Source organism: Echeneis naucrates, chromosome 18 (assembly GCF_900963305.1).
Source record: "Echeneis naucrates chromosome 18, fEcheNa1.1, whole genome shotgun sequence".
Lineage (NCBI taxonomy): Eukaryota > Metazoa > Chordata > Actinopteri > Carangiformes > Echeneidae > Echeneis > Echeneis naucrates.
Genome location: NC_042528.1, coordinates 6,628,507 through 6,647,508, shown reverse-complemented (window position 1 = coordinate 6,647,508; position 19,002 = coordinate 6,628,507). Strand labels below are relative to the sequence as shown.

Here is a 19,002-nt window from a genome sequence, read left to right as displayed (position 1 = left end):
TTATTTATTTGGCAGTTATTAAATTTTACATAAAACCGGTGCCAGGAAGAAGCTATTTATATACTTGAAAAGGAATAATTTAAAATAACCAACACTAATTGTCTTTCTTTTTTGCTGGCAGCCTTCAGTCGCGCACCCATCCCCATGGCAGTGGTGAGGAGGGAGCTGTCATGTGAGGGTTACCCCATTGAACTGCGTTGCCCGGGCACTGACGTCATCATGATCGAGAGCGCCAACTACGGTCGCACTGACGATAAGATCTGTGACGCTGACCCAGCACAGATGGAGAATACACGGTGTTACCTGCCCGACGCATATAAGATCATGTCGCAAAGGTAACAGCACACTTGCGCTAATATACACTTTACACTTTATTTCAGACAATGTTGTCTCTGGTGTATGTGCTGTCCTTTTAAAGGTCACAATAACATCTTTTACCCATTAAGATATTTCAAAGCTCTGTCAGTAGTGACACTAAATGATATTCAAAGAGTTATTTGTGCTTCCATTTAGAGTAATGCATGTATGAATATGTACACTCATAGAGCCTCACTCAATTTGCTCTCCATAACTAAATTTACTTAATGCTGCTAAGTAATGGAGTCAATTAGCTGTATTTCTTTTTAAAGGTAATATAAAAAACTTAATCAGTGAGTCTTCAGTTAATGGGAGATTAGGTTATTCATACCTGAGCTCTCCTGAAGCAAAATGAAGTGAGACATGTTGTTGCTTATGAAGTTACTACTGATTTCACTCACTTCCCTGAGGATGGAACAGCTTCATGGCAAACATGGCATTTAGGTTTTTAAAATGTAGAACATACTTGTGCCAGAAATATGAGGATTGGACACTGAGGAAAAAGGAAGGAAGGAAGGAGGGAAACAGTTATGTTAATGAAGTCACTTGTGGTTAAAGAAAATAAATACAAAACCCTTCCCCTGGACACGTGTGGGGTTTAGTAGCATATCTATTATGGATGAACTGGGTCAAGGATCCCAATGAGCAAGTAAACCTTCAAACACAAACCTCAATCATATCTGGCTGCTGGTTCATGCCAGATGTAAATTTACTTTGCCACAGCTCACTTTTCAAATGAAATAATATGAATATATTAACAGCTGTCTGCCGAAATAGAAACGTGCTCGATGAGCCTCGTTTTCAGAGTTAAGATCCTGTAGTGCAGAAAGCGGGGCATGGAGACCTATTTGTCAAGGTAGACGGACTGCAGTCTTACTATGCTACGCCGTTTGCCGCGTAATTGATGGCTAACATTAAGCTAATGTATACATAAGTTTGGAGATTTTAAAACCAAGCAGTCTGGAGTCAGGGAAATGTAGAGCACAAGGCGAGCACGGAGTGAATATACAGTATGTATAGTCTATCTTCGGGCTTTTGTTGATGTATTGCAGCACTTAGAGCAAAATGAAAAGTCCTCTGGTGGATATCATTCTAAGTACGGTTTCTCTTGCCTTTGAGGTCAAAACACCCTTGAGCACTCAGAAAGAATAGGCTTCATCTAAATTCCTCCTATGTGTTAATGTTTGTCTACCTCTTTTTATTTCCAAAGCTTACCATATGTCCACTTCTTTTTATTTCCAAAGCTTTAGTTCCATGTTGGACTTGTAGAATACTAATGGACCTTTGGACTTTATCAAACAATTGCTCTTGGCTTTTTATTCCGGTACCAAAGAGTTCAGATAATCAGCTGTGTGAAAGGCCGCTGATGGTAAAAAGAGGTAGTTTGAAACATGTCAGATAATTGATGCACCCTGTAGCTCCCTTGTTCTCCAGCCACCCACTCGGACTAAAAATCCCCACAGGAATGAATCAGCGGGTCTGGTTCTGTCAAGAACACAAAAATAATATAAAGTACAAGGCACATCTTATTAGCATCTCGTTGCTACCAAGGCTTTTCATTGATGCTAAAAGGTAACCACAACTGGATTCAGAGCCGAAGCACTTTGTCTAGGAAAGTGGATGGAAGGTGTAGGCGGTGTGAATTGACGGGGAAGGATGTACAGACCGAGCGAGGGAATTCAACAATATTTGTGGCAAGTAGCAACACGGCCGCACATTATAATGCGGGGGTTAGCAAAACAAACGAATGCCACCCCCGACTACTTCATTGTGGAGCTGTCAAAGACGTTGCTAGGTACCTGCAGCTAAGCTCATTAGGGTTAAAAAGAAATGAGCGTAATGGAAAGAAATAATTTGAACAAAAGACACTCGTGTGAAGGCAGAGGTTCCAGCCAGTACGCAAGGATTTGGCTAAATATCCATCAGGATAATTGAGTGTGTTTGGGGGGAGAAAAAAAAAGAAAAAAGAATTGCACATTGTCTAATATTAGTCTGACTTCTGTGTCTTTTCTAAATTACAATGAACCGGCTTTGATCAGATGTGTAGCCTGTACACCAATTGTAGCACAATAATTTGTAATTATTTAATTAATCGCAGACAGAAAGACTTATTTATTTTTTATTTCATTCATTAGCTTGTCGTCTTCATCTCCAACGTATTGACATCAGCAGTGATAAAACTATACTCGTTCATTAATATTTGAGCTGGGCTTTCATTTTCAATCTGGCCTTTTCCCGTCTCTTCTCTCTCCCTCTATTTATTATGTCGTGTATTTGCGTGCTCACTATAGTTCAATCACTGGAAACAACCCAAATGTAAATTATGTTATTAAAGCATTTACATGGTTTGCAGTAACCTGATTTCCCCAATAATTGTCACTTCCACGAATTGTGCGATCACTCAGCTAATGTCGGGAAGGGTGTGTTGTAGGGAACAGGAGGCGAAAGGAACACACAAAATTGGATGGATTTCTGCATTATTTTGTGATTTGTTGGTGTGATTTAGCCTAAGCAGTCCAATAGTGCAAAGCATGGCCCTGCTAATGTATAGAAGCAATAATTAATTGGGCATTTTTGATAAAGACAAAGATAATTATGTTAATGACCCTTAATTAACCTTTCTTAACCCTTCTGTAAGAGACTTCCTTTCCACTTATTGGCTGACACATCGACATAAATGGGACTCACTCACTTGTACTTGTGGTCCTCAGGGACAGCAGGGATCGACACCCTCGCATCAGGGTGTTGACCGGTGCGAAACATATTCTGACACTTTGACTTGACAATTTGCTCGAAGATAACCAGGCTACATGCCAGCTATTCATAAATGCCCACAATTAAGAACCAAAGCTGTTTCTTAAATCTTAAACATTTTTAAAACTTGCCTTGTCTTCTTGAGTGAAGGTTAATTGGCATCAGGATGTTAGTTACAGTTTGATGTTTGACCAAGAATTTATTCGTTTCTTCTTTTTCAGTAAAATAGTAAATGATATTTCCATGTAGGATGGAATTGAGACAGAGCTCTCATTCCAAAGACTGGCAACTAATCTAATTTAATTTCAGCCTTAATTTGACAAAAATAAAATGATTAGGGTGCAATACACGGAGCAGTACCTAAATCAGGCTAAAATGTAATTTACATGCTTGTGAATGCACTTATAGTATCTGAGTCTTTTGGGACTCCAGCCTTTTCCCCCCCTCTAGCCTGTGCACCACCTGCCTCTCCTGCAGGCACCAGTTAAGTCGCGGTGACTGGCAAGCATGTTAGTTAGCATTCACATCCCGTCTGAAGATGAGCCAAGCTGCTACTGGCTTAGTCCGTGTGCCAGGTTCACATCCATCACCAGCAAATGCCCAGCCATGTCACTGAACTGTCAATACACATTTAGGCAGCTCAGCCCCCGCCCCACACACTCTCCTGGCTACTGATTGATATTCATTGATCAAACCCAAGGACTACCTGCTCTAGCTTAGCCCACTTACAAAGGCTGGTGCTTGGCAGTTTGGTTCCATTGTAGCTGATAAAGTGGGAGCACTGTATGCACAATATAAGTGAATGATAGCACGGCGCTAAGCTCGTGAGCGCCGTATTACATCTCAAAATAATTATTGTCTAGCACCGTGCTGTTACAGGGTGAAATTAATATGTCTCTTTTATTAGTTATTCCTCCCCTCTGTGCCATGAACATACTGGCTGGGGAGAATCCACAGCGTCTGAATAAACATTGTAAGCTATAGGAGGAACCTGATAGAGGTTAGTGATGCTGGAGCTGAAACATGCTGCCTGAGATTAGTTTTGCAAAATTTGCGGGCACAGATAAAAAAAAGCATTCGGAGCCCTTCACTTTGTTTTGGTTTTTTTTTGTTGTTTTTTTTACATGCTGCTACATTGCAGTTTTATGCAAGTGTCTACACTCAGTACCCCACAAGTGTTCCAAGAGCCGACTGCTCCCTGCCAAACTGAGAACCCAGGAGAGAATGGCTTTGGTAAGAGGTCACCAACAACCTGATGGCCACTTTGGCTGCGCTCCAGAGATCCTGTGTGGAGATGGGAGAAACAGGACAACCATCACTGCAGCACTACACCGATCTGGGCTTAATAGCAGAGTGGCCAGACGGAGGCCTCTCTTCAGTTATAGGCACATGAAAGCCACTTGAAGTTGCAAGAAAGCACCTAAAGGACTCTCAGACTGTGAGAAATGAAATCTGGTGTAATGGAACCAAGACTGAACAGTTGGGCCTCAATTCTAAGTATCTTTTTTATTTATTACATTTTTTTTTTTTTTTTTAATAAACCAATCACGCTCTGCAGATCACTCACTGAAGGTTCGCCTTGCATCTAAACCTTAAGCACACAAGACATTGCAGGAATGGCCTAGGGACAGCTCAAATTTCCTTAAGTGGCCCAGCCAGAGCCCTGACTTGAACCCAATCAACCATCTCTGTCGAGACCTGATGGTTCTCATCCAGCCTGACAGAGCTTTAGAGGACCTGTAGACAAGAATGTTAAAAAAATCCCCAAAATCCAGGTGAGCAAAGCTTTTTGCTTCAAACAGAAGACTCAAGGCCATAATCACTGCCAGAGGGGCTGTCGATGAGATGCCTCAGTTGAACCTCTTTAGTAATTTTGCAAAGAAAAAACTGCTTAAAATTAACGATTTTGTCATGAGTTTAGAAGGAGGGAAATATTTCTTAAAATTATTTTACCTGAAGGCTGCTACAAAACAAAACGTGAACAGAGGGTCCATACTTTTGTTTGAAATGAGGGTCAGTCCTTCTTTTGAATGTGCTATATACTGCAGACACACTACGACAAATGCGATATTTGTAATTGTCACTCTTCCCTTTTGGGATATTTTTGGATCTCGTAATTTGGAAGCAGGGATGGCTGTTGAATGTCCCCCCGTTTAACACACGTACAGATCCAGTGCCATTTCCCGCTGTGTGAAATCACTGGAGAGGCTGGACACTTGTATGATCAAAACAACACTAACCCTTTTCTCATCAGAGCCCCTTTGTCTCTCTCGTCCTCCCATTTTTTTTTTTTTTTTTTTTGGTGTGCACATGCGTGTCATCGTCTTTTTCAGTCCCGACGGCTATGTGGCCTTCATGGCCAGTAATTATAGGCTATATCAAAGCTATATATCACTTTATATCACAGGAGACCTCAACAGGCACCTTAAGGGACAGCTGATAGCATTGTGTCAGGCTTGTGCATGACCCCTGAAGGAGAAAAGCCAGTCAGGAAGGAGCAAACCTGCCCCATCCAGCACATAAACATTCTCGTCCCAACCTGCCCAGACTCCCTTCTTGGTCTTTTGTGTCGCTTTAATTTAGTTCCTCCCGTCTCTCAGGGTTCCTCTGCATCGCTGTGTCATCAAACTTGTCATTTTAGGGAACAAAGACAGACAAAAGATATTTTTGTCTTCCAGCATTTTGTGTTCACGCGCATGTCACTAATGATGAAGGTTAATCGACATAACAGCTTGATGAATCTCTTGAGGATGATAAAACTGAGCGAATGCCACCTGTGATTTGGACCTGATGGCCCTGTGACAGCTGACATTTGACAACCTTCTCATTAATGACATTTATGTTGGAAACAAATGCGCCGCGGCCATAATTTACCTCCCCACACTTAGGCTGGAATTCACAAGACAAATGACTCGACTCCTGTTGGATGAAAACATGTGCCGGCAGAAGGACAAGGATGATTGAGGGATAAGGAGCAATAAGCAGATGGGAGGATCCTTTCTCCTTTGCAGATGATCTTGCCCATACGTTCCAGTTCTCATTATCCTTGGCTTTTCACCTTATTTCGGAGTTGAAGGATTTGATGAGTTGTTTGTTTGAGTAAGGGAGAAGGATTAACTGAAGAATCCCCTTTGGTTCTTTGCCCATCATCATTTAAATCCCCTCATCTGAAGCAGTATGTCAGGACCGTACATTCTTTGGGGAGAAAAAAAATATGAGGTCATTGCAATGCCCATTTGTCGTAAAGAGAACTGTTGGAACTAACCCTCCCCCCCCACCCTTTTTTTTTTTTTTTTTGAGATCAATGATTTAAGCTGGTAAACTGGTAACAATACACAGAATACGGAAAACAAAGGTACGGTTCCTGTAATTTCCTGCCAAACGGCTTAAAAGACAAACACGTGGTTACCTATTCCCACGTGCCCACAGCGCTGAGGGTGGCTAGGTGCATCAGAGAACATGACCATCTGCTTCATTGTTGGTTTTGTTTATGCATTAAGTGTTTAAATGTACTACATATTGTAGTATTTTTTTTGCCTGGCATATTTTTAAGTGGATCCTGCAGCAAATAAAGTATGATGAAAGAACAAACTAAAGACAGGAAATCACAAATCATTTTCACCCTGATGATATCACGCAGACATGATCAGGCTTATCTTATCACAGCTGAAGAATTTATATACTAATCATAACACAATTTAACACTGATGTGCAAGTGCACAAAGTTGTGACGTGAAGCTTCACTGGGACGTCATAATGCTGTGCACAAACACACTTTGTCATTGTTTAGTTCTGTAGGGGAGGAACAGAAGAGGAGACTGACCACATTTCCTGCAACTTCACTAGTATTGAGGAGGCCTGCAAATGTGATCTGCCAACGGCTTCTGAATTCATTTATGATAGTCTTTTAATGAAATAAACAGACAGCTGAAATTGACAGTGAGAGAGAGCTTATCATGCTGAGCAGATGTGAGAGTAATACCATCACTGTTCATGCATGACCCCCAAAGCCCAACCACAAGTGGCCTCCATTGTTTAAAGTCGAGGTTTGCATAAACATTTAACTCCCCAAACAATGAGATGTCACTTGAATTAATGCATGACTTAATGTTGGTTGTGCAAATATCACACAGCCACTGCTGCTTTTTATTAAAGGTTCTATTAGGCAGATCCAAATAAAAGGGGCTCTGTAGTCTTTAATTATATGAAATGATCCACTACCAGTGCTACTTTTAGGGATTTGATTCCTACTGGGCTACCCAAATTAGAAATACAAAGCAGATTCATGCACTTAACTGCATATATTGGATTATACTGAGTGCATGTTTTGCATCAGTCACACAGCAGACTTTCTCTAAAGTCCTGGCTGCGCGCTTTTTTTCGAGCAGCCCATCTCTATTTATGCAGGAGTCATTGGTTTCTCTTGCTTACTCTTGGTTGGAGGCTGTTTTTTCATGATACAATTATGTGTTGAGCACCTGACAATTACAGAACAAAAACATGACCGATGAGCGCAGCAGGGTACAACTGCCTGTTATGATAGTATGAACAAATAGATGGTGGTGGGTGGTTTTACACCCCATGTTAATATGCAAAAGTACATTAATAAGAGCTCTGACAAAAACAGGACATAAAGATTCTCTCTTGCTATACAGCAAAAATGCAAATACGTACAATAAACACATTTTGATCTTTTTTGTATTACTGTAGGAATTTAAACCATCACTCCTCTGTGCATGTTTGCCCTTAAGTAACCGTGTTTTTGTAAAGACCCCCGCATTAGATGACATCACCCAGGATCCATTATTCTGTCTCACATTTTGCTTCCAACCTTCCTCCAGTCCTCCATGATAAGAACCTGCTGCACTTAATTTGGTCCAATTAGTGGCTGTAAATTTCAGACGAGCTGCCAATCTGGTGAGCCCAGGTCTCCAGACCCGGCCGTACAAGACTGTCATGGCAATAAGACGGAGAAGGAATCCCAGGGCGACAAATGCAAAGTGTTTAAGGACGTCTCCCCATATGAAGCGGACTGGTATCTCTCAGGAGATACTAATAAAAGACGACCAGCTTGACTCCAACCAAGCCAGTAGTTTGAATTGACCATAACAGTGTCCATTTTTGGATTCTGAGCTGAATGCCCTGTAGACTTTATTATATGGCACAGGATCCAGAAGTTTGGGAGTTTGCAGAAATGTTTCTTTATCCACAGCTCCCTTCACATTGCCTTCAGAAAGCCTGGAAATGGTCACAGGGTCCTTTGGTGTGAGATTAATAGCCGTCACAGTGGTGGCTCACTAAACATGGGGTTTTATAATGCGTTAAAAATGGAAGGAGGAGGTGGAGTCCATTTGTCAGTTCGGGGAGTGAGTTTCAGTTGGATGAGCCCAAACAGTAAAGAAAGGGCTAATTCAAACAGGGGCAGGTGGTTAGTCAGAGTGCAGGGAGCACACAAGGCTTTTTCCTTCCCGCTATCTGATATTTGCCCTTCTCTGTGCTGTGCTCCGGGGTCTTTTATCCCTGTTCTTCTGGTTTTCGTCTTCCTTCTATTTTTAATTGGCAGGTGGGAGTAGCCAGCATACACATTTGATGTCTACTGCTCTTACTCTTCCTTCTGCCCCGGAGCATCGAATCCATTTTTTCCCGTCAGCGTAGACGGGTTGTGCAACTTCTACTGACCTTTGATAACTTTGCCGGCTAGTCATTCCTCAAGATAAAAACAACAACCTTTCATGCTGATTTGTGGTCCATTTTTTGGAAAGAGATCCAAAACGTCTTGTGGCTCTTTCATCGCCTTGGGTCTATCACTTTGCCACACAATCTACTTTTACTTTGAAGGTATTTCTTCAGATTAACATCAGCAAGTCTCAAGACAGAGTTTTTTAATTAAGGGCCTGACTGAAAGAAATCATCATAAGAGATGTTGTCAACTTTGAGAAACAGTAAACTGAACCGTGTAGATGGTTCTAGTAATTTATGCAGATTGCTACCTTTCAGTGAACACTTTAATCCACTGCTGTTTTGGTTCCCTGGACAGCGACAGGCCAAAATTTGGTGGTGAAGTTAGAGATGCGTTGATGTTTCGGGGAATTCACTTTGGTGTTTCTCCCAGCAGGGGAGGTGAAATTTGTCGAGGATATCCACAACAATTTCAAAATATTGTAGAATCTCATCATTAGAAGAATAAAATTACAGTCTCGAATAAACATATATGATTAAAACAGGAAATTTTAGATCTTAATGTGACGTTAAAACAGCAATTCAGTTAGACACGTTCAACACCAGAGTGCTACAGAGGAACTACACAATAACCAGTCTGTGTATATGTGCTACCTTGCTATTCTCTCCAGCAGCATTACAAACCAACAGGTTCAGCAGATGGTCACTTCCTAAGGGACACATTATTGGACGTGCAGCTCAAAGGGAAAAATCTGAAGTCAATATATAAGTTCTTGCTTTTCTCCACTTCCCTGAATGATCTCTGGTCCTTTTGTTCCCATCATTCTCCTCTCTCTGTCCGAATTCAAAATCCCTGGGTTGTCAGGAGTAACACCGGCTCGAGTCACAACCGTCCTTTCAGCCTTGCTGGCAAAACAAGTATCACAATTGATTTTAATAATAGTTGAAAGACCTTTCACTCTGCAGCACAGTGGTGTGGCTTTAATAGTTTAATTTTACAGCCGTGAAAAGACAGTTTATTTAAAAAAAAAAACCCAAAAAAAACTCAATTCCCTGTGCGGTCATGTAAAGGGTTATAGCAGGGAATAGTCATTTTAAGCAGTCACAAACAAACCGCATCACTTTTGGCAGCAGTGGACTTGTTCTGGCAAATAAAAGTAAGCATATGTAAAGGATTGCAACCCCATTAATCACTTAAGTGAAACAAAGGCAAACATCAAAATAATACTTGACTCGTTTATTTTTACTACAGAATCTGCCTGCAACAGAGGCCAAATAAAACTTTAAGTATCCCTACAAACAAGAAAGTACATCCCCTGCCTTTGGCACCGGGTGTTTTGCACCTCTTTGCTCCGAAATCTCCCTGACAACAAAATTATTATCCCACCACACTTTGACAAAAAATGGTTCCCCCTTCAGAGAGCAATCAGCACAAAGCTGTTTAAAATGTATGAGCCCGGCAAATGTAACTGGCTGAAGAGATGATTAATCACCACACCCCACATATAGCTGGCTGTGTCACATGGAAATTACCTTTAGATTCATCCTCAGTCCAAATGTGCTAGGTGATGTGAAAGCACCACAAAAACACTTTTTGGAAGATCATTATCTTGTCGAATTGTTTTTGTTTCAAGAGAAGTGACAACTGTGAGGCCACTTTTCCCCACTGAGTAAAACTTAGCATAATGCTGGATTGTAGCTGTGAATGTGTGACCCCGATAGCAGTTTTACATCTAGTATATAAAAATATCTGTTCGTCTTGTTTTTACATGCGGTCACCTTCAATGAGTCACCAAAAAAGCTCTGATAATTGTTGTTTTACAAGCCATTTGTCCTTTCAGTGGGTTTGGTATGTTTTGTCAATTATCTAGGTTTTGATTTGTTTTTAGAATTTTTTTTTTTTTTTTTTAACTGATGCTGGGATGTTAAGGCATTTTGAAACCGTGCCATTTCAAAGAGACACCGTTGTCTTTGGTCCCACAATAACAGGGCGTAGCTTGTGCCTAAAAAGTGCGATTGCTCCGTGTGATTTTTGTGTCAATGCGAAGGGTGATATTTGTCATCTGCCGAAGTTGGCATCAAGCAGTGCTTGAAAATGACTCATCTCTGAGAGTTCAGGCTGCAGTGAGGTTCTGAAGTGCCACACTGAAACGACGGATGGCTCAGACCGCTCGGCTTGGAAAGCCTTCAGTCCTTGCTCAGCCCAGCATTACAAGGCATTTTCTGCAACTCTTAATCCACCTATCTTTCCCTCTCACTGTCTCATTCCCCTCCTCTCAGTTACTGTTTGACTTGGAATCCCTTTTGACCTCCTTACCACCTTTTCTACTCTTTTTCTTCCCTTCATTTCACTTCAGCGTTTCTCCTTCTCTTTGTGTCTCTGTCAGATCACACTTTTTTCCTAATGGGCTTACACTCGTCATAAATGAGTAGCCACAGCCCAAATTCCCGCGGTGCTGTACATGCGAGGGCAGCGAATGTGGGATCTACATTCACGGCACATGCCCTCTAACCTTGGCGAGATGAAATCAAGGGAGCGAGACAAGGAGTGGTTTCACCTATGTGGCTCTCTGATGACTGCTCTCTGTTAGTGCCTCACAAAAGACCTGTTTTATTAGCCTGGTCTCATTCACCTGCAGTCACTGCTCTCATCCGCTTCCCCGTTTCCATTGGGCTAAAACATTTTGCTGGAATTGTGTTAAAGCTGTGTCTAGCAGAGGCCCCAGAAATGACATCCTTCTGATAAATGTGATAGTGGTGTTTGTATTCATCTGGGGAATCAAGTGGTTGCTTTTAAGCCCCATTTCCTCTTCACCATCAAAAACCTGAATAGATTTTGGCTGTTGCTCAATGTGTGTTCGGATTTTCACTTTGAAGCATGACAAACTTCTTTTGCTGATCAATTAAATTAAATGGTGCAATTATCCCTCTGTTTGATCTCCAGCAGCTCAAGCCACCTACATGGTTCATATGAAATGGAAAGCTAAATCACAGAGAATCAATCTTAAAGCTAAAAATTGATGGCACCCCTCAGTATCAATGTTTCATAACACGGTCGCATAATTCACTTTGATCTCGCCCAATTAGTGGAACATTCATAGAGTTTATACCAGTTGGACTCTATACATACCCAGTCATATGTACAGAGACACTCAGCGCTGAACTGGTTTTTGTCGAGGGATTTTTGTGGATGACTCTCAGTGGATTTCGGGTTCACGATAATCACTGAATTTAATTAGACATCACGTGTCACTTGCGTGACTGACATGGTTCTGAATGCTCAGATAATCACTGTCATCCTAATTGGCCAGTAGTCACCAGTCATCTCCTCATTTAATGGAACATGCATCTCTGACCTTTGACTCAATTGGAAGCGATGTCACTGCTGTAAAGCCACTGCTCCGACACGTCCATGCTCTCCATATAATATGGATCCACCACCACCAAGTGAATAGAAATGCTGCCAAAACTCTGGACTATAATGAAAATGCAATGCCATGGAATCCAAGGAATTAGTTTCTATCCCATTCTTTAAGTTAATTAAGTGGTTGATTCTACTATTTTATGTGGCAAAGACTTTATTTTTATTGTTTGCTTGTTTGTTTTTTCCGTAAATCAGTTTATTAGATGCATGTCTCTGGTCGGTTCATTCTAAAAAGAAAATGAAGAATTTTAAGAAAATTCTCAATGCTGTGAAGGGGCCAATTTTGGATGTGCAATCTCAAAAGTAATATCTCCTCTGAGTCAGGATTTCTTGGACTTTTCCGACTCATGAGCTAATTATTGGGTTCCCAAACTGTCAGAGTCAAATGGCTAGTTTTTTTTTTTTTTTTTCCGATGATAAAGCAGGGAAACATTTGTATTGGATAAGACAGCAGAGCTCACCCCGTTGTCCATTCCCTCGCCATCTGAGACCCTTCAACCACATTACATGATCTACATTTGTTGAAAACCTAATCACAAAGACGTAAATGTTTGACATTCTTACTAATTTCTATTTCTTCTCACTCACGTTCACTTAAAAGGTGAGCTTCTTATCCTTCGAATAGCAGTAGACAAAGCACTTCATTTGCGCAGTGGCTTAAGCTTTCAGTGATATTACTTTGAAATTCATTTATTTCATTCTATTTCGATTTTATGTTCTCGAACAGAACATTCACAATAATGTCACACGATACATTTTCCTGAAAATCAGGTAATCATGTGACCCCTAGGTCTGCTCCATGTGCCAGGATATCAAAATTCTGCAGCTGTTCAGTTCAGGAAAAATTGTCTTTCATCGACTGTGACTGATTGTCCCTTTACTTCAGCCTCATTCAGCAGGCACACGTGTTCCTTTCTTTGGTTTTGTCTGTGTCTGGAGTGGCCTCTCCTGCTGGCCCCCATACTTGCCTGTGAAAGCTAATTATGCCAGGCTATTTTCTGACCAGGGTGCATGTCAATATCACGCAGTGGGAGAGCTCTCATTCGCCCCGGATTGCATTGTTATTCATGAGCCTTAGTTCCATCAGTGGCCTCCTCGGCCACTGGACCGTGCTTGTTCATTGGTGGTAGTGTGTTGTTTGTGTTGTGTTTTTGTTTTTTTTTTTTCTTTTCTGTGGCAGTACATCTTTGAGGAAAGTTCTTTAAGCCGAGACAGAATAATGTTACACCATAAGGATGTGTAACTTACAGCACCACCCACTCATTTTTTGATTTAGAACACATTTAGAGAGACTGAAAGTAGGGGAGGCTTTTCAGTGGGTGCTGACATGAACCTAATTTTCTCATGTACGTGCTCATTGAGGGGGAGGTGCAGAGGGTGGGGGCTGATGGCTGTGGTTGAGGGATCTTGCACTGGTGATGCTTCACTTGTCTGTGCAACACTATTCTGTATCAACTCTTTTTAGAAGACTGTTCTAAGGGTGAAACACCAACTGAATCAGGTTTTATATCTTGGTTATTAACACTGCAAAAAATTGTGCTCTAACAACATGTATCAGTACAAATTCAGCTGAATCCCTGATAACTAGTTTCATTCATAATTTTTTTTTTTTTCCATCAACTGATTATGGGACCTCTATTTTATCAGGTAATTTCCATTGAGAATAAGTTAATATTCTCAAAGGAGACCTGAGTAGATAAGAATTATTTCAAGTTTTAATTTAATTGAGTTACTCAAATTCTAATTATTTGATGCAGTTTCAGGCTATTCTGTGCTCACGCGGAGATACGATGATCTTAAAAAGGAGCAGGGAGGAACTTTCAAAGAAGAGAACGGTGGACAGAAATGTACACTGTGCTCAAAAACCTCAGTGCTTCATTTAGATTCCATATTTTGCGAGTGAAGGGGAAAAAAAAAAATTGTGTCCGTATCGGTGCCTTTTCTTTTTGGTCATGGAAGTCATGGAAGTTGTTTGAAGTGTTCTGTTCTGTGTCACAAACAGGGCATAAAAAATTGGCACCGCATAAACGAATAAATTCCCCATAAATGCCATTTTGACTGAAACGACTGGACAATGAAACAGAATAGAATAGTAAAAACAAACCTGTAAAACTTCCGTTGTAATCTGTCTGCGTCGCTGGAGCTGTGACAAAGACGGGCTCGGAGGAGTCAGAGGGATAAACAGAAAAATAGAAAAAACCAAGGGGAGATGTGAAAGAGACACGGTTTTTATTGTTGGAGAGTAACAGAGAGGGAGGCAACTGAGATAAAAGACGCTTCATCTGTTCTCTGCTCACTTTTTACCTGCTGATACTCTCCCCGTACCATCAGGCTTCTCATGGCACCTTGAAACGCTGATGGAATTCGCTTTACGTTCACTGCTCCCTGATACTGTTGCACACAATCCCTCTCCCTCGCAGCTCACACATCTGTCGGGGTTTGATTAGTTACGGGAGCAGAATTTGAATTTGCCTTGCCAGGGATCTCGGTTCAACATCAAACTTCACAGTACCGTCTTATGGGCCACCTTCTTGTTGGTCATGGTCTACTTATTTTAATATGGATGTTAAAACCTGGCCAATGCCAGCTGGAGCCTCCGAGTCATTTCCAGCTCATACCCTCCACCACAGTCTCATTATACTTTAGTTTTTCTTGAGCAATTTCAAGAAGTGACCCCAATCGCTTCTTTTACTGTGACACCTTCAGCCATCAGGATACAAGTTCACATGAAAGAGCTGTAGCAAAGGCAGTGACTCGAAGATGTGAAGTGTTGATGCCAGTTTGGAAATCATCTTTCTGCGGGATAATGAAATAATAACATTTTGCATGAAATGAGAGACAGTGAATACAAACACAACTAGAAGATAAGAGTGAGAAAACAATGCATAATATATAAATAAATAAGTGAAAGTGGAAATGGTGGTACATTTCTTTTATTATTAAAAAAAGAGCAAAAACAATTTTAGCTATTGACATTGTTGGTGCATCAAGTCTTAAAGGAATGCTTCAAATATTAGAAATCAGGTTTCACAGCATGTAGTGTATGTCATTACCACAATGATACAATTAGAAGCACTTGAATTAATAAATAATGATCATGGGTCATTACCAGTTCTTTCTTATTTCCTCTTTTATGGTCAGAACGGAAAATTGATTGCATTACAAATTAAAATAAATTGTTATTGACAGCAACCAGAGCTTTTTCACATGTATATGTGGAGGCAATATTTCTGCCTCGATTGCATTCCTGCAGGAATGGGGCAACGTTTTCTTTAAGTCCCTTAAAGGTTCGGCCCACAATTAGAAACCGTGGCAACAGAGCTTGGTTTGAACCTGAGATGTCTTTGTGAGAAACAAAGTTAGCTTGCCTTTTCCACTAATCCCGCTCTGAGAGACAAGCCTGCGGTCATAATAGATTCCCAAAATGATGGAATTAGGTGAGGATTATAGACTTTATGTTCTGCGCAGCAGCAGGACAACCTGTGCTTCTAAAAAATAAATAAATAAAAAAAAAAAAAAACAAAGTGCCATTTTTCCAAGTGTTTTGCTATAAATCTTCTGCTCCAAACAATGACACTAAATGCATACCAGGGTTGTGAAACAAGCTGAGCAGAAACAAACAGACAGGATGACACACTGTGGACTTTGTTTTCCACCAGAATGAGACCCCCCCCCTCCTCCTCCTCCCTCCTCAGGCTGTATCTCCGGAGACCTGTTGGTATGGAAGGGAAGTTAAAAGACAGCTAAATGTCTTGGCTTCCCTTGACAAATTCACTTGGACAGCAGTGCTGTGTGGGGTGGGCCTTGTCACCTCTACCAGTGCAGGAAAGGACCAGAACTATATTAGTCTTTGTACTTCTTGTTCTGTCCTTGTTCACCTCACTTGCACTCCCGGTGCTGTCAAACAAAAGCTCTGCATAAATCCGAAGCCACCGCTGGGATTGCTCATGAAACAGAACTCCTGAACTGAAGCCTTAAGGGAAGTTGTCTCTTTTTTTTTTTTTTAAGTCAGAATATGAACTAAAGTATTGAAACAACAAATCCATGAATGGTCTACTTAATCAATGGAAGATTGTTTTTTTCAAGGGCAAATAGCATAAACATACTAGCTGTGGCATCTAGATGAAGCCTGATTACTTTTCATGGTTTTGTGAAATGTAATAACTGAATATCTTTTTGATGTTTTGAGTTTTTGAAGCAACTTTTGAACTGTATTGTTTCTGAACACACATACTTTTAGATTGAGTGTGACTATGAATCCTTGATGTTAACTCATCTTGTATTTATACAAATAATAGACCAACCAGGAGACTTATCGCACAATCCAGTGACACGTATTAAATTGCAAACAATTAGCTGATTAATCAAAACAAAATCATTTTCTTCCCCTCCCCAAATACTGCTTAAATCATCTCACACCTTTTATAATTAATCTGAAAGAAGATGTTTTACTTCCTCCCATCTGAATATGATATACAATATTTGAATATTTCATCAGTGCTGGTGTTGTTCCATCAAAATACAGTAACTGGTGCGTCTTGTAATAAATAAGGGCTGCTGTGCCTTCATGTGCCAGTAAATTACTTTCCTCTCAGGCTTAAGCTGTGACTGACAGTACCTTGGGTGTATTGACACTGAGGAGACAGGAGAGTTCAGTCAAGCCCGAGCTCTTAATCCCAACCGTGCTTCCTTCAGGACAATTCCTTAAGACCCATGGTGATTTCCTGCATGCCAATGCAGGCCTGGCCCCTAGCCGAGCTATTGACGCCTGACCCTTTCTGTACCGAGCACTGAGGTTACTCATAACCCCCCACTCGTCTTTCATTATTGAGATGTGAATGAGGAAGGTCAGGGGTGGTTCTCATCGATCGGTCAACACGGGAATATTTGATTGTCACTTGGGCGGCCCTGCCAAGACACACTCTTCATCATGGCAACAAAGGTGGCCATTTTGAATGTACAAAAAGGTGCGCGCAGTGAACATGGAGTTTTGAAATGGCTGCAAGGTCGTGCTCACTCTTTTATTTTGTTCTTTTACTTTGGGGATTATGAGGGTGCAGCTTTACAGAGAAATGTACTTAATGCTAAACCTTGTGGCTTTTATAGATAGTGGTTTGTTTTTAGAGGCACCTGTTTGTCCCTTTGTCATCTCAGGTAATTAGTAGCTAAACACCCTCCGAGGAGCTAAGCACCATGACTGACCCGGCAGAAAAGCATTGCAATTTTAGGCTTTGAAAAGGAGCTTTGAAGAAAGAAAGTGCTGGAAGCACATACTGGCCAAAGTTGGACATTGGAAGTTACCATGGTGACAGCGACTAGAAATGAAAAATCTCTGCTTAAAGGCAGGCCCTGCTTTGTGTGTGTGTTTGTGTGTGTTTGTGTGTGTGTGTGTGCGCACCAGGCAAGTGAGACAGAGGGATCAGCAACACAGAATGCTTATAGATTTTTGTGTAGATTATAATTACAATGAATAAAGAGATACTCTGTTCGACTGTTTATGTTTATTTGAGTAGTTTGTATTCTTTTTGCTGACAAACCACAGATTCTTTTTCTCCAATTTTCCAAAACACCGATTGAATGACAGTCCAAGGAAAGGATTAGAATCTTTTTGTTGTGGCTGTGCAGTGCATGCGGCCACATGGAGCCCCTAAAGCACTCCTTTGACTCAAACCAGCAGCAGACGTTGCTCTTTGTGCGTAGCAAACAGGACTTGATGCCTCAAAACGTCAACCTCGTGGCATTTCTGCCTCTCCTTTTTATTCCCCATTCGTCTGTCTGAAGGCCAGCACAGCAGTGGCACCACCGGGTATCTGGCTGGAGAATCTGGTGCTTGCAGAGATGCTCTTGAGATAGGCTCAGAGTCCCAGCAGGACCAGTTCAAAAGGCTAAACCTGGTCAGCGCTTTATGGGGCCTGTCACTGGAATATTTCAGGGGCGACTTAATGCTATAGAGAGGGAGCTGTGGATGCATTTGAATATGGCATGCTTGCAGAGAGGCCGGCGCTCATGTACAGACCAATTCAATTTCGCCTCTCGTTGCACATGTTTGTGCACGCTGCCCACACACGCATTACAAATTTCCTTTCTTCACACCTTGGAACTCAAATTATCGTTTTTCCACAATATGCGAAACATATTCATACGACTGATTGTACAATAATAATAATAATAAAAAATACGACCCCTATCCTAACTTTCACATGTTCCCCCTGGAATGAGGCTCAGCCCCAAATGGCGCCTACAGGCTTAGAATCCCAGGAGTCTTCCGTTGGAGATAAATCAAGTGTCACTGGGAAGATAGGGAGCAGCATCATTTGTTGGCAAGAATAGAAAAATTCATCCTGGAAATCATAAATCATTAGATGGGCAGGCCCCAGTGAATAAGCCTCACCCACCAAACAAATCGATTTGTGAAGTTATTGCACATTTTAATCCTCCCGCCTCCTGCAGGCACCTGGAGAGTCCGTGTGGGCGTTGTGATTTACATATGCATACCAGGAGATTCAACACGTCTTGTTTTTGACAGAGTGACACATATTTCAATCACACAGCACTTTACTTATATGTTTAGTTTTAATGAAACTGAAGCATTCGAAAAAAAATTGTGTAATGAATATAACTCTGTAATTTAGTCCCATGGTGTGGATTCCTAGAAGAGGAGGAGGGAAAGTGCTTTTCCGATCAATGCCTCGTCTTCTCATGGCCAAAGATTTCAAAGCTTAATGAACTATTGTCCTGAAGGTAGTGGAAATAGCATTTCTTTTTACCCATTAGATTCAGTAAGAAGC

General features: G+C 41.2%; 1 protein-coding gene across 3 annotated transcripts in view; it reads left to right on the top strand.

Annotated features, from left to right (window-relative positions):
- The window catches only part of LOC115058510 (adhesion G protein-coupled receptor L3), a 189,255-nt gene that overhangs the window by 71,621 nt on the left and 98,632 nt on the right, over nt 1–19,002 (top strand). For all 3 annotated transcript variants that reach the window (XM_029525850.1, XM_029525849.1, XM_029525851.1), the window contains exon 4: nt 122–335. In XM_029525850.1, coding sequence (XP_029381710.1) covers nt 122–335 — 214 coding nt within the window. The remainder of the gene's footprint in view (nt 1–121; nt 336–19,002) is intronic.